This window comes from Anas platyrhynchos, chromosome 16 (assembly GCF_047663525.1).
Source record: "Anas platyrhynchos isolate ZD024472 breed Pekin duck chromosome 16, IASCAAS_PekinDuck_T2T, whole genome shotgun sequence".
Classification (NCBI taxonomy): Eukaryota; Metazoa; Chordata; class Aves; order Anseriformes; family Anatidae; genus Anas; species Anas platyrhynchos.
The window spans coordinates 15,222,645-15,238,160 of record NC_092602.1 but is presented as its reverse complement, the minus strand read 5'-3'; the positions used below and the strand labels follow the sequence as shown (position 1 = coordinate 15,238,160).

At 46.4% G+C, this 15,516-nt stretch overlaps 2 protein-coding genes across 3 annotated transcripts in view; one reads left to right on the top strand and one right to left on the bottom strand.

Annotated features, from left to right (window-relative positions):
* Positions 1–77: 77 nt before the first annotated feature.
* BRI3BP (BRI3 binding protein) lies at positions 78–6,034 on the bottom strand. Its single transcript, XM_027469895.3, has 3 exons — positions 5,778–6,034; positions 4,840–4,942; positions 78–4,190 (listed from the first exon to the last, which is right to left on the bottom strand). Exons 1-3 carry the CDS (start codon positions 5,973–5,975, stop codon positions 3,772–3,774), a joined length of 720 nt encoding a protein of 239 aa, XP_027325696.1. The 5' UTR covers positions 5,976–6,034; the 3' UTR covers positions 78–3,771.
* An 8,271-nt stretch (positions 6,035–14,305) lies between these two features.
* Positions 14,306–15,516, top strand: part of AACS (acetoacetyl-CoA synthetase) — a 45,851-nt gene continuing 44,640 nt past the window's right edge. Inside the window, exon 1 of one of the 2 annotated variants that reach the window (XM_027469897.3) lies at positions 14,306–14,588. In XM_027469897.3, the coding sequence (XP_027325698.1) occupies positions 14,471–14,588 (118 nt within the window). In that variant the 5' untranslated portion in view covers positions 14,306–14,470. The remainder of the gene's footprint in view (positions 14,589–15,516) is intronic. The other variant, XM_027469896.3, reaches the window with a different exon arrangement.

The following is a 15,516-nucleotide window of genomic DNA, read 5'->3' as shown; positions in this document are numbered from 1 at the left end:
TCCGAGGCGGGTTCAAGACCGGCCCCCGCCCCGAATCCACCACCGCCAAACACGCTCGCAGTAAAGACAACCACTGATTAAAAAGGCAAGATTTTTTAATGTGCTGTCATCACAGGTGGATGGAATTATCCAAAAGTTTAAAATACATGCAGATACGATAAAACCTTTTATTTTCCAACCCGGACAAAGAGAACTTACGGTCGTTTACGTCATTAGCTGCCAAATACAGATCAGTATGTGAGGCAAATCACACCTAAAAAACTTGTACACCATCAAAGAGCTAAGGTTTACACGGGTCTAATTTCCACATTCACTACGCAACGAGTCTTGAAAAGCAAGTCACAATTTGAAGGACACGCTATTAAGTACAGCATTGAACTACACCAGGTTGTATACATGGTACTCTGACATCCAATACCACTTGTAAAAGCGTTACACTCTGCGTACAACAGATCAGTTATCTATAGGTAAGGTGTCTACTCTCAAAGAAATTGCTAAATTGTTAGTTTAGCAAAGATGTTCATGTATTGAAAATACTACAGTAGTTTCAAACATCAGGTCTCAAAGCATGGAGCTTACAACACTTAAAGACCTTCCTGGAATTTCTGATACCAGACAGTTTGAAGCCCATCTTTCACTGTTGTGTCAGCCAGTGAGTAAGGTGACACTCCTCCGAGCAGCTGCTGAAAACAGGAAGGTAAATAGGAAGCATTTGAGGTGCTGAGCCTTCAGATCTGAGGGCAGGCATCACAGTTACGCACCTCTCCCTGCCCTCAGATAGCCCAGCCTGTGCTGCTCTAAGAGCTGCTCACCAAGGTGACAGCACTGCAGGAACACAGACGCTGATGCTTTACTCCCATCCTCACCACTGCCACGGGCACATCTGGCAGAAACTGTGCCTGGGCTTACCCACAGGCAATACCTGCACTTCTCTGCATTAATACAAGCTGCTCACATCCATGGCAATGGAAGAGCAGTGCAACCACTGTCACTGGAACGAGTTCTAAAAAACAGCAAAAAACGGATGGATAAACTAGATGACTCATATGGGAAGTATCTGTAAAGGTATTTACAAAAGTAAGTTGAAAGAGATTAAATATAATACCACATTCATGTCCCAAAAGCGTTTTCACTATAGTGCATGTTTAAAAATACAGAGCATTTTAACGTATATATATTGAAGACTAGATTGTGCTTTAAAAAAATTCATTACTTTCGAATTTGTCTAACGTGAAAACAGCACTGGGAAAAATACTGATTAAAAATATCCAATTTTATATATACTGCTTTTCACATAACATTTTGCTATACATGGGGTGCAAGTGAATACAAAAATATTTTTTCAAGCAGCAGGGTGATCAAAATTAAGAGTATTAATATAGGAGGGCTGATTTTTACAAAACAAAGAAACAATTACAGACACAGGGAGAAACTATAACCCAAACTAATTTTTATATAGTATTTTTAAAGTAATCTTTTTAATAGACAGCTCTTAATATATAAACGATTCAGTACTTTTAATTTCAACATTGAATATGGATTACAAAAAATACAATCTATGCAAAACTGGCTCATGCACATAGTTCTTTTGAAGTCAATAGAGCCATTTACATGAGCAAGGTTTGCAGACTTTGGTCCTCAAGCCTCAGATTCAGCAAAACACAAAGACTTGACCATCTTTGCTAATCAATTCCTAATTTCCAGTTTGCTGTTTTAGCTCAGTCCTTGGTGCACAACAGCAGGGAAAACAGAATTCACAGGGAAGACTGTAATACTAACGGAAAACGAGCTTTAAAAATGCATAAGTAAGTTCAACTTTCAGATTTACAAAGCAGGCTGTTTGTTGCCATAGTACTTATCTGTTTATGGGAAAGACTAAGTTATAAAAAGCAGTTGCTTTGCAACTCTTTGCATTCCTTGGGTCAGATTAATTTGCAGATGCGATAAAAAAAAACAAAACTGATTACAACAATGTCAACTGCACGTGAACTTAAACCACACTGAACTGAAGTGACCACAGGTCGGCGTGAAGGCCATAAAAATTGATTTTAAAGTCATCATTCATGTAAACATCACATACAGATCAAAAGAGCTTAGGCAAGTAACACAAATTTTAAGAAGAGTGCTAAACTTCAGCACAAAGAGAAAAATAAATTCACCCCACAGTTACATTCAGTTAAGCGCCACATCCAGTGAACTTGTGCCCAATGAGACAAGACGCTGAAGACCCAGCACCACGCCGTGCTCAGCCATGTACAGTCAGTCCCGACGCAGTGGGCACTCACTGGCAAATCCACGGCACATACGTTATCTACTCATATCTGTTCCCCTTGCTTTTTGGCCAGTCCCTATCATGGACCAATTTTTGTTGCAGCTTTTCTTTACCTAATCGTTCAGATACTAGGAAATATGTTTTTCTTCAGCTGTGGTCCATTTTACCTCTCCTGCTATTGGTACTGTGCTCATCACTAAGGAATTAGATGTTCTCCCTCCCCTCCCATCCCGTTATAGTCTCGAATGCTATCAGTTACTACATTAAACCACTTACAAGGCCTTCCTCCCTGAGGTTACCTTTGTTTCAGTACATTACAGCAAACCTTACAAAGCCAGTGGTCGTCTACCAAGCTAGTTAATTATAAGGTTACAAATACCTAAATCCTTCAAAAATAAAATTGCTTCAATGCTCCTACATTGCACTGAAATATGACTGTTTAATACACCCTTCCTGTAAGGGGGCTCACTGCCTGAAACCCAAGAGTGAGGACACAGACTTCAAGCAAAAAGCTCCTATAAAACTATCACAATTTTAGAAACAAAATCCAGATCTTCCTGAAGATAATTTATTGCTGCTTATTGGTCCTGAGAAAGCTTTAAGCAACAATACATTTGCAGATGTTTTAACTGCTGCCTTTTTTGAGAAAGTACGTGGGTCCTGGTGTTAAAAATCACATTTTATTCCATGCTTGGAATGTGCTTCATTACGAAGGTCAAATATAAGTTATGATGTCTCACACTACATCTCTTCCTTTGTGTCAACTTATTAAACAGGATTCCTTCCAAACATCAAAATATCAGTTCCTGATAGGAAAAGCAATGAAATAAAGCCATATGTGCACTTTTCAATTCCTCATATGGGACTGGCATTTCAGGACTTCAAATTTATGAGATCATCCTCCCTCATTCCACACCTCCTATTAAGAATCTATAGTGTGAATTTTTTGGCCTGGATACCAGAAAATTTATTCATCAGCTACTCTATGAAAGGCAACTTTGAGTCAATGAAATAAGCTAACTACAAAAGGAGAACATTTGTGATTCTTTAAAAAAAAAAAAAAAAAAAAAAAAAAAAAAAAAAGTGGACCCACAGCAGTTACTTCTCAATACAAGTGTTTGGTAGCTTGAGATTTTTTTTTTCTTTTTAACTTCTTAATGTCAAATTTGCATATGTTGAGCTCAATTTCAGTATTTGAAAGTCTACTCAATTTGCTTTATAAAAAATTTATAAAAGATGTTTTTAAATGCTTGTAAAAGTAAGCGTTTATCTACTGATAAAATTGTAGTACTGGATAAAACTCTGAATATATAGCTTAATTTTTCTTCCTACAAGTATAATGGCTGAGTGTATAATCTAGATAAATTAGTCTTACACATGATGAAAAGTTATAACTTTGCACACTTTTTACCATGTGATGCTTTGTTGCTTTGTAACTTCAAATGAGACAGTGCTTAGGAATTTTCTAGAGCTGGTGTACAGTGGTCTGTAGGGTTGGTTCATTGGTCACTGCCTCTGTCCAGGTTTTCAATCACCCTAGAGAGACGTATATTCAGAAGTCTGATCTGACTGTCCAGGTGGTCCATCTTCTCCTCAAGGCTGCTGTTGCTGTTTCTTCTCCAGTAAAATCCCACAGGCCCCGTCATGAAGTAGACTGCTACAACAAAGCAGAGAGGCAGGACTGCGTGTTCTGGGTCACCTTCATACTTCTGCAGGATGTACACGCATGAGAGGGTGAAAAGGGCAACCCTCGCAATCCAGAAAAAGCGACCAAACAGCATGTGCAGGAGATAGAAGAAGAATCCAAGGAAGAGAGATAAAAACCAGTAGGCAAGTAAAATGGCACCAATCAGCAGAAGAGCACGGGTTGGGTTGTTGGCAATTGCTGCTGGGCTGAAATAATGAGTCAAGTTGGAGGCTGAAAAACAAAGGAAAATTTACAGAATATTAACGAGGGCACTCAAAAGTGAGAATGGCAAAAAAGCAAGTACAGCTTCCAAAGTCACATCGTGGGACCCTGACTGTGATTTTCCAAAATAAGGGGTAGAGCTAGTTCATCCATTTCCGGATGGATCATCCTCAAAGCACTGGCCCAGCTCTAATGATGTGATTGAATTCCTTTGAAGTAGAGGCACTGAAGATTGTTTACGGACAAACCGCCGTCAGGCATAAGGTCTAAGTTCGCATTAAACATAAAGAACCCGCTTTGTAAAATTTATATTCTAAAGGCTCTCAATTGCATCTTTCCTTCTTCTAGTCCTTCTTCATTTTTTTATTATTTTTTTTTTTGTGTATGGTTCCTAGCCAATGGAATCCTTTTAATGCTGGTAACAAGAAATCAGCCATGACCTGTAACGTGTTTTACAGACATCCAGTAGATACATATGCCAAAACAGAGTGGTTGGTTTTACACCTCTTGTTTGAGGTTACTAACAGCAAAGTCAAAGCCACATAAAATAGATAGATATAATACTGGTGGATGTTCAATAAAACGTAATTATTTTCCCACTCATGTAAGCAGTGATACATGCCCATATCTTTCACAGGTTAACAAGCATTACACTTACCATCAATTCCAAGAACATCTAACAAATCAGTCCATATTCTCCAGAATGTGTCCATTAATATATCCACCCCATTCACAAACCTCTCTGTCAACCTTGAGAAAAACTGAGAAATAAAATTGAAAATTAAAAAAAAATCCTCAATTCCTTAAACACACTTGCAACTTACTAGTCATGAGTAGAATTATAATTCATTAAACAGAAATTGCAGAATATTTTCAAGTCCGCAAGGCAAAAGATATAACTGTATTTTTTTTTTTTAAGTCTGCAGATCATAAATTTACGAGGTTAATTTAGGTATTTTGGCATGTAAACCTATATGTTAATAGGATTTTTGAATAGCTTTTGTTAGCTTTACTGTTGTGCTGAAGTTGAAAGAAAACACTTAGTACAAGGAATGGACAGGGGTGAAGGGAATCAGTTTCATCGGGCAGCTGGAAGAGGCCCCGGTCATCACACCAAGGTGCCTCGAGTGGCTTCCTGGGTGCATCCAGCAGCATCTCTTCTTCCCGGCCAGCGGACGAATTCCTGTGCCTGCGTGCCCACCTCACCCCTTGCAAGCCCCTACAGGAGCTGTGCTGCTGCACGCCGGCCGCATTCAGCCGGAGGGAGGCAGCGGGCTGACCCGGCCTCCCCATCCCTAAATTAGAGGCCTCTTCATCCCCTCTATTCCACCGTTTGCTCCACGCCGAGCCTCCCCCTGCCCTTTCTCCTTCTCGCAGTGAGGCTCCGGCCGCAGCGGGGGCTCGCGCAGGGGCCGAGGCCGAGGCCCAGCTCCTGGCTCCGGCGGGAGGCGGCCTCCACCGATGCTCTGCCCCTGCAACCTCCGGGCCAGCGGAGGCCACGAAGGGAAGGGCGACGAGAAGTGAGGCAGCGGAGGAGAGGAGGGGGAGATGCGAGGAGGCTGCGTGGGGGTGGAGGGGAAGCGCCCGCCGCCTCACCTTCTGCAGGGCCCGCACGTTGTCCTCCCCGAAGAGGCCGCTGACTCCCTGGTAGAGGCCGCTGGCGGCGCGGCGGAGGCTGTTCTGCTTCTCGGAGCCCCGGCTGCGGGCTGCCCGGGCTCCGGGTCCCGCCGTGCCCCCCAGCAGAAGCAGCAGCAGCAGCAGCAGGGCGAGGAGCAGCAGCCTCCCCGCCGCCATGGCCGCCCGAGCCTCGCCGCGATCGTGGCGCCCTCCACCGGCCTCCCCCAGAACCCCGCCTTTTTTTTTTTTTTCTTTTTTCGGGTGGGGAGATGCGGAGAAGGGGGAGGCGGTGCACGAAAGGGCACTGCATCCCGCCTTCCCTGTATCCCCTTCCCCCCCCCCCCAAAAAAATCCCTTAAGCAATTAACCCCCAGAAATCCCTATCGTAATCTTTTTATCCATCTCCTCTTGCAGCCTCCAAGCAAGGGAGGCCATCCTGCCCCGCCATCCTGCTTACCCCAGGACATAATCACAATGCCCCATTCGCATCTGTTGGCTTTGAGAAGGGTCTGGCTCTGCTTCTGGAGGCAGATAAAGTCATGCCTTGCCTCCTCCAGGAGCCCTGTGCTGCAGCGCCCTGACCAGCTCGGTGCCGTCCCTTGCACTGGGTGCAGTGCCTCGATATCCTCCCTGTACTATGCAGCCGTGCTGCTCCAGCTGTGGTCTGACAAGTGCCAAACCAAGGGGCAGGATCCCTTCCCATGACCTTCTGGTTGTGCTCTTGCTAAAGCAGCCCAGAATGCTGTTGGCCTCACTGCAAGGGCACATTGCTGACTCATGATCAACGTCTTGGCCCACCCAGTCCTCTCCTCCCAAAGATCCTATCTGTCTGGGCTCTTGGGACTTGTCACAATCTCCAGAGTACAGTGAGCTGCCTTTCCAATTTGAATATCACTCTCCAAGGACACTCCCATGTGCAGTCCCCAAAAAACAAAGGGAATATTATAGGCCTAATGCCAAAAAAATGACATCTTGTCTTTTCAATACTTTTAACTTCAGATCGGGGGTTCTGGATGACTCTTGTGTCCTTCACTCTCGAGACACTTTTACTCAGATGTAATGCTGAAAGCACTTAAATGCGTGACTCCCTCTTCTGTCAGGTTTTATGATGATCCTCCCTGAGTAACCAGACCAACAAAAGACCAGCTGGCAAGTATAGATTAGACAAAGTTATCCGCTCCTTCTGGGTAGTGAAACCAGGATGTTAGCAGAGTGAAGTATCCCCTTGAGTTACAAAAGTATTTTGTGGGCTTTGTGGCACATTTTGATTCATTGTTAATTGACAGGAGCCAGACTTAGACAAGATAGGAACACATTGATGGCAATAAAAAATAAATAATAAAAATAAAAAGGATCTTTAGTGTTATATATGGAGTGGTAATTTGTGTCGAGAAAATGGTTGATATTAATACAGAAGGGGGAGATTTAGGAATGTGGCCATGGGGGTTGGAAAACCCCGTGATTGAGATAACATTAGACTCTTAACGATTAGGCGATTAGGCGGCCATCAGGAATATAAAAGAGTTTAGAGGGAACAAAGAAGGGTGGTTCAGGAGACTCCATGCAGCCTGGGGTTTCTTGTTCTCCATCTGGTTCTCTTGTTCTCCAGCTGTTAAGGCATGGATGTTTCTGTGTGTTTGCTGTTGTTGTTACATTCAAAGTTGATTGACCAGTGAAAAGTTGTTTTGAAAAGAACTGCTGTGGAGAGAAGGGTATAAGAGGGGAACATGCCCTCAAGATAAAAAAGAAGGCAGCACGATGAAGTTACATCAATAAAGAAGCAGGAAAAAGAAGTGAAGAGGAACAGGCTGGCAGAATGGAGACCAGGACGGGAGCAGGCACATTGATTGCCTCACGAAGACAGGTTTGGCCAAACTCAGCAAACCGCTCAGAGAAGCTCGTACAGAAAGTCGCTGGAAATAGGTGCACCGGAGCTGGAGAGAAGCTCGAGCTGAGAGAAGCGGACCTGTGCACACAACTGCCTCTCGCTGGTAAGCAGTTGTGCATTATGGGGAATCGTATGTCCTTAGGAACAGAGACTGTCCTGGTAACCTTACAGCTTATTCTCCTTATTAACAATCGGACAGTTTATGAGCCTGAAATATGGGACCAAACTGAGGTCAAGGTGTGGCACTCTGCAACTAAAAACGACAAGGTTGCAGTGGGATTGCTCGGCACCTGGCGAGCAGTCTCTGAGGCCTTAAAGAGCCGTGTGGGACCACAGTCAGAAACATGTGGTTTGCCAGACAGTGAGGGAGCTGCGGGCTCCTTTACTGATCCGACTGCTATGCCATCAGCCCCTCTGCTGCTACAGCCATCGAAGGCTTTTGCTGTTACGCCCCCTGCTGACCTGGACGTGCCTTTTGACCCAGGCCTCTTGGCCTTCACAAGGAGATGGACATGTTTTTCTTCAATCTGGGAAGAACGGGATACATAAGGCCCGAAGAATGGAAAATGGAGACTGTTAAGTTATGGAACTTAAAGGATTGTTTGTTACCTATCCTGATTGTACGTATGTATAGGCATACTCGGGTTATTATGGAAAGCAATGTTCTGTATACATGTATTTAGAATGTTTGATGTTCGTGTGTGTGTGTTGGTGGAGCGTAGACTCCCCGCACACCCAGCGCTGTTTACTTGCCTTTTATACCTTTTATAGCTTTTATAGCTTTTATACCTTTTAGAAACATTTGTTTTATAAATATTAAAAAATTCAGACTGACTTGAGACCTCATTTATAACATTTAGGGTTGAAATGTAGATTCTGCAACAAGCTGGGGCAGAAAATGTTTGCTAAATTGACCAACAGTAAATTGAAGGCATGGGGGAATCCTGACACTGTGATGCTCCACCGGGCAGACCTCTGCTGCCCCCTGCCCCTTCCTGGGGAGTTGCCACAGAGTTAGGGTACACCCTTGCCGTGGTTCCGCTCGAGTGGGCAGCCGAGCTCCACCACAGCCGCTCTCTCACTCCCCCTCCTCAAAGAGGAATGGGGAGAAAATATGTGAAAAGGGCTCAAGGGTTGAGATAAGGATGAGAAAATCACGCAATAATTATTGTAACGGGCAAAACAGACTCGGCATAAGAAGATAGATAGTAAGATTTATTGCCTATTACTAACAAGCGAGAGAAGTGAGAAACAAAGGAAAGAAACCAAAAGCACCTTCCCCCCCATCCACCCTCTTCCACCTCCTCCCCCCGAGCAGTGCAGGGGAATGGGGGAATGGGGGTTATGGTCAGTCTACACCACTCCTCTGCCGCTCCTTCTCGGTCACTCTCGTCCCCTGTGCTGTGGGGTCCCACCCACGGGATACAGTCCTTGATGAATTGATCTGGCGTGGGCTTCCCACAGGCAGCAGCTCTTCCAGAAATGCTCCAGATATGGGTCTGTACCACGGGGTCCATCCCTCAGGAGAAAACTGCTCCAACCTGGGTCCCCCACGGGCAGCAGCTCCTGCCAGGTCACCTGCTCCTGCGTGGGCTCCTCTCCACGGGCTACAGGTCCGGCCTGGAATCTGCTCCGGCAGGGGTCTTCCACAGGCGGCAGCCTCCATCGGTGCAGGGCCACCTGCTCCACCGTGGTCTCCTCCACGGGCTGCAGCGTGGAACCCTGCTCCACCGTGGTACTCCCTGGGCTGCAGGGGGACATCCTGCTTCACCATGGTCCTCACCACAGGCCGCAGGGGACTTCTGCTCCGGCGCATGGAGCACCTCTCCCCCTCCTTCTACACTGACCTTGGTGGCGTTCCTCACTCCCTTCACTCTCCCAGCTGCTGTGTGGTGCAGCGTTTTTTTCCCTGTCTTAAATATGCTCTCACAGAGGCGCAAAACAACATCTCTTATTGGCTCAGCTCTGGAAAACAATGGGGCCCTTCCCAAACATGGGGCAGCTTCTAGATCTTTCTCACAGAAACCACCCCTATGGCCCCCTGCTACCAAAACCTTGCCACGTAAACCCACTACAACCCTGTGGCTCTTCCAGTTGCTGGGTTAACTCCATGTACATGTATCTCTATTTGATACTGCACCCAGTGTCCTTGGTGCTTCAACCTCATAGCTGAGCCTAAGCGTGATTACCAAGCAGTTGTGAAGACATCTAGAATATAGATTTCTTGATTATTGCCTTTATCCTGCTTTTAGTCTGGCCAAAACACTTATTTTCACATTTAGTAGAATGGCCTGGACCTTTTAACATTTATTTATAATTGCCCCTGAAAGGGTTGGCTCAGATCCAGGAAGGTACTTAGGCTCTTAATTGATTTTGGTAGGATATAGATTCTTTATATATTTATAGAGGGTATTTCCATTCTCTTTTAAGATAGTCCCCAAATTGCAGATCTGTTAACACTCGTGTATATTCTGACATCTATCTCCTACTCTTCCAAAATGAGTTCGTAACCGATGACAGGTATTTTTGAGGTTCTTACGAGATCTCTGGTTATCTGCCCTCAGTGTCATGCTCTGCCTTGACTCCTAGCACAAGATGTCCACTTCGGGGGTGTTTCTTGCATGTAAAGAACCTTGTGGTACACAACCACACCTGTAACGTGATGTTGTTTTTGGTGCCAGTTATAATTCTTCTATTTGCTTCCAGTTGGCATGGCCTTCTCTGGATCCTCTTGCGCTGTTTTTGGTCCAACAAGTTTTGTTTCTGAGAATCTGGGACAGTTCCTATTTGTCTGCATGAGTTTTCATTGTGGGTTCCCCCTCGTAACCACTTCTGAAAAGCTTTTGTTGTTTCTTTCCATCCACTCTTCACAGAGGCTTGGAGGTCTATTTTAGTGGTTACCTTTGGAAATCTGTGCTCATGGTTGTCCTTCGTAGAAGGTCAGGATAATTTTGGAGTCTTCCCTGGTATGTAATTGATTTCCTGACCTGTCTCAATGAGCCTATTTCAGATAAATTCACCTCACCATATCCACAGCTCTTATGAAATTATGCAGTATTTCACCTTTCTCTTGTTTAAATAAATGAGATCATGTCTGCTCAAAGAATACATTGCATCATGAAATGAAATATTGATCTCATTTTTCTTTAACCACAATGAACTTTTTATTAGGACAACTGTGAGGCTTCTAGAAAGATCCTCTCCTGAGGGTCTCACTACACAAAAGAATTATGAAAATTGTTGCAGGAAGCACAGCCAAAAGCACGACAGACACCAGTAGAGTCAGATCATGCTCCATTTTATTGCCCGAATAGCCTAACTTTTATAGTGAACTTAACAGGGGTGGACAGTATTTCACACAAGATTATTGGTCAAAAGCACTGAGACAAACAACTACAAGAAAACAACCCCATCTGCAAGAAAACAACCCCCTTGTGATTAGCAGTCACATAGACCTTGTCCTTGAAGCCAGCTGCTGGTAACAATATTTTTCTAAATTCCTCAATTGGGCGATGTGGGAACACTGTCATGGGAACTTCTCATAGTTGCCCTGGTAGCTTGGTTTGCTCAGCTACAGCAAGCCATGGGATTTTTGCTCTTTCAAAAATCCCTCAACAGAAAATACTTCCGTGTTTTCCTGATCTGGAGACTGTGTAAATTGTCTTCTTCAGATATAGAGATTTGACAACATTCTGAAATGGTTTGGGAATAAATTGAGATGTCAAAGTTTTGTCACATCATAGAGTTTTCTCTTTTTAAGAAATAAATTGTTATAGCCTTTAAGAAATACAAGTGGTGTTGTGGTGGACAAATCCTTAACCTCAATGACCCTTACTTTTCCATCTTTACTTCATCTCAAAGCCTCAATTTGCCATAACTGATCACTTTATGACCTCTTGTCTTCTTGGGCCTTTTTTATTAATGCTTTGATGTTATCTCTGTGAGTCTTTTCTTGATTTTTTTTTCTTTTTTAATTATTATTATTCTGTCCTCTCTGCAAATACTTTTGATTTTGATTCTGGTTACTTGTACTTCTGACACCATTCGGAGGCTGCAGAGATCAAGGATGCCAAGTGAACCAAAAGTTTCTCATTCTTCTACAGACGTATTAACCAGCTGGTAGCTGTTCTGAATAAGGGGGTTTGTAAAACTTTCTGACATCTTCAGATTTCCTAATGCAGGTGTGGGCTCATCCTGAGAACACAGGATAGTTTGCCATGAGGTATTATTACAAAACTGTTAACACACAGTGATTTTATCACTTGCTTTAATTTCATAGATTGACTGCAATTTAGTTACCTTAGAGACCACAAATGAGGTAGTACTGTCATCATCATCACTGCTAATCATTTCTGAAATGTCTTTTGAAGGGTCCTTAATCTAGCGTAGAGCAGAAAATGTGATTTAATTTATAACCTATTATTACTATTATTAGATATAAAGTGAAGATTTTAAAGATTTGAAAATGGTGAATTCCAGTTAATCTTATTCAGGCTACTTTCCCCTAGCTACTCTAATCTAGTCTCCAAACTATTTTTAGTAGTCACTGCTTTCCTCCTAATCCACTGCTTTCCACTGCTTTCCCCATCTTCTTGTGAAAGGCTTGTTTCATTTTCCTTCCCTTTTCTTCCCATTTTTCTAGTCACTCTTGAAAGAAGAAAAAACAAGTTGGATAAGGAAAAAGTGGACTGGTGGCAAGGAACACAGGGGCACAAATGACTCTACATAAAGACAGAGCAGTAAAACTGCTGTTCATGAAGCAAGAGGGCTGCTGAGCTTTCCTAAAACGTAAATTTTATCACAAAATTGCCAGTGTGCCTATGTCTCCTTGACCAGAAATTGTGTCAGTTTTAAAATACATCTTTTCCATCTCAGGGAGGGGAATTTTGGGGTCCCTTCTCAAGTGATTTAGCTCCACATTTTCTTTTTAGATGCATAGGTTACTTTGGGTGGGGAAAGCCGCTGTTTTGCTGTCACTTGTTGAGCTTAAAACGAATAAAATCGGTACCCCCAGGTGCGTGCCTGGCTCTTCTCAGCGCTGAGGGAAACCAGGCAGGTACACCCCCCCACACACCCGCCCGCCGAGCAAAGGCTGAGAGCTCCCCTCCGATTTGGCGCACCTCCTTCTGATCCGGCACCTCATTGGCCATCCGAGAAGAGGGCTTGTCAAACGCCTGCGCCGATTGGCTCCCCCTGGTGTCAGCTCTTTGGCGCCCAGCTTAGCCGTGAGGAGAGCGGGCTCTGGGCTGATGTGGGGCCAGGCGCGCGACAGCCAATCACCGCCGACAGCGTCGCACCGCGCGGGATCCGTCCGCAGCGCGGAGCCGCCTGGGGGGCGGTGGCAGGCGGGAGGGGGCGATGGGGGGTGGACGGTTGGCGGGCTGCCCTCTGAGCTGCCCGTCAGCGCCTCTGCCTCGGCCGTGAGGGGCTGGCCAGGTGTTCGGGGTAGGCGTGACTCCCGGAGAGCTCTGGAGGGCAGGGGGGCAAAAACCCAGAAGGGCGTTGAGGGGTCTTGAAGGGTCTCTGGGGGGCGCTGAGGGGTGCTGAGGAGTGCTGAGGGCGCTTCTGGTGGCCCTGGACTTCCGGCGGGGGCTGCAGAAGGAAGTGCCCCCCCAGCCACAGGGCTGTCCCAGGCCCCACGTGTGTCAGTTGGCACTTCTGTGGCCCCACGGGTGCCTCTGCAACTATACAAGCAAAAAAATTTAATTTTTTTTTTTTTTTTTTTTCCCACGGGCACGCTCATGGATGGAGCAGGCTGTTTTCAGCACCTCAGGTCTTGGCTCTCCAGATCCAGTTGAAACAGGGATGTATCCAAGGCCTGGGCACTGGGATGAGCAGCCTAAGGGCCTCACTTGCTACGGTTCTTGCGCTGCTGGTGGCCTTGCTGAGTGCTGCCGGGGCTGAGGGGCACAGCAGTAGGCACCATGTCCTGATCCCACCTGCAGCCTCTCCAGGCCCAGCAGGGAGTTGTTAAGAAATGTGCTTCATGGGAGGTTCTTCTCGAGGAAAATAAAGATTGGGAAGAGTGGTCAAATCATGTTGCTATGGCTTTCAAATTTAATTAATTTCAAATTTAATAAAGTAGTAGCACAAAAACCTAAGTGATGTTTACAGCAAGTGCAGTTCCATCTACTATGTGTATCATACCTTTGTATTGACAGCATATGTCCATACAATTTACCATCAATTTCATATTTCTCAAGGCTTTTAAGAATCACGAAGGAAATTGTGACCTTGAAAGATGATTACATAAAGAGCATGTATATGCTCCGTGATTTCCACGGTAGGTATTGCACTGCCCCACTACTTGGCCGTAGTGGGCTGTTTCAACACACGACCGCCAAGAGCAGGGCCCGAGGTTTGACAGAAACCTGGCTCCAGTGCCCAGTGCTGCGGGAGGGAGCATTGTGAAACCCCAGGGAAACGAAGGCTGTGGAGAAACAAGCTTCTTGCTTCACTATTGGGTCAAAGACCCTTTTCAGGAAGGATTTCTCCAACGCTCTGTGGAAAAATCATAATGAGAATTAAAAAACAGCGGGCGAGGTGTCCATGACCCCCGGGGGCCGCACGCCCCTCCCCTCAGCGGGCGGGGCGCTGCCCGCACTCCTTTCTCTCCGCGGAAGGTTACGAGGAAGGGCGGTGCTACGCTCCCCTAAAGGCCGCGGCGGGGGCCGGGGCTACACGGTGTGGCTGGGGCCGGCGTTGGGTGTGGGTGGGTGAGCGCGGCCGTGTGGAAGGTGGCCTCGGTTGCTCGGCTGTCCTGCGCTCACTCTCAGCCGCCGCCATGTCGTGGGAGACCGAGATCATGGAGTCGCAGGTGATGTGGGAGCCCGACACCAAGCGGAACACGCACATGGACCGGTTCCGCGCCGCCGTGGCCAGCAGCTGCGGGCTCCGCCTGGGTGAGCGGCGGGCGGGCGGCTGGGTGGGCAGCCCCTGGCCGGGATCCGCTTCCCCGGAACCCCCCCGGGTCGGAGGGTGCGCCCCGAGCGGTCCAGGCTGCGGGCGCGATGCTCTGCAGTGCCCCGCGACGAGGCCTCGGGCGCCGCATCCCGGAGGTGGGAGCTGATAAAGAAGGCAAACAACCTTATCTGCTACTGGCCAGTGGCCCGACAGGAGCTGTCAGCACCTGCGGTGTGAGCACCTGTGCTCGGAGAGGGCCTCGTGGGGCTCCCACAAGAGCGGCCGTGTGGGGTGAGCGAGGGTTTGGGGGCTGCGGTCACCGGGAGTCTTCACGTGGAGCTTTGAGAGCTGAAGTGTGAGAGCTCACCGCTGGTTGTGGAGGGGGTGTCTTGATTTGACTCCCGTGAACACCCTGGGGAGCGGAGCATGGTGAGGTGATGGGAGTGGTTTCCTTCTGCGTGTCTGTTTGAGCTCTTTGACTTAAAGCTCTGCTTCATGCTCTTCCAGCATGCTCTATCCACTGTGGATAGGTGTTTAGTCCTCTGGCTTAAGTTAGTAATCTGACGACTTTGAATTTAGCCCTGCTTTGAGTGGGGGGTTAGGCCCACAGAGAGGTCTCCCAGCCTGAATTGCTTGGTGCTCTTCAGTTTCAGTGATCACAGGCAGGAGCTGCATATCAGGAGGTGCTGGTTATGTGGGCTCACACAGAAGCATGACCGTGTTGGGGTCAAGCTCTCCAGTTCTCACCAGCTTGCTTTATGCTGGCTGTTCTACCTGAGCACTTGCTCACCAAGTTGATTGGGGAGCCTTTAGGTAATCATCCATCTGCTGAGGGATGAGCATGGAGGAAGCAGTTGTGTCAAGTGTCCTCACTTTTTGTGTGTCTGGTATTAATGTCTGTGACGTAAGCTGAGATGTTCTGGAGTA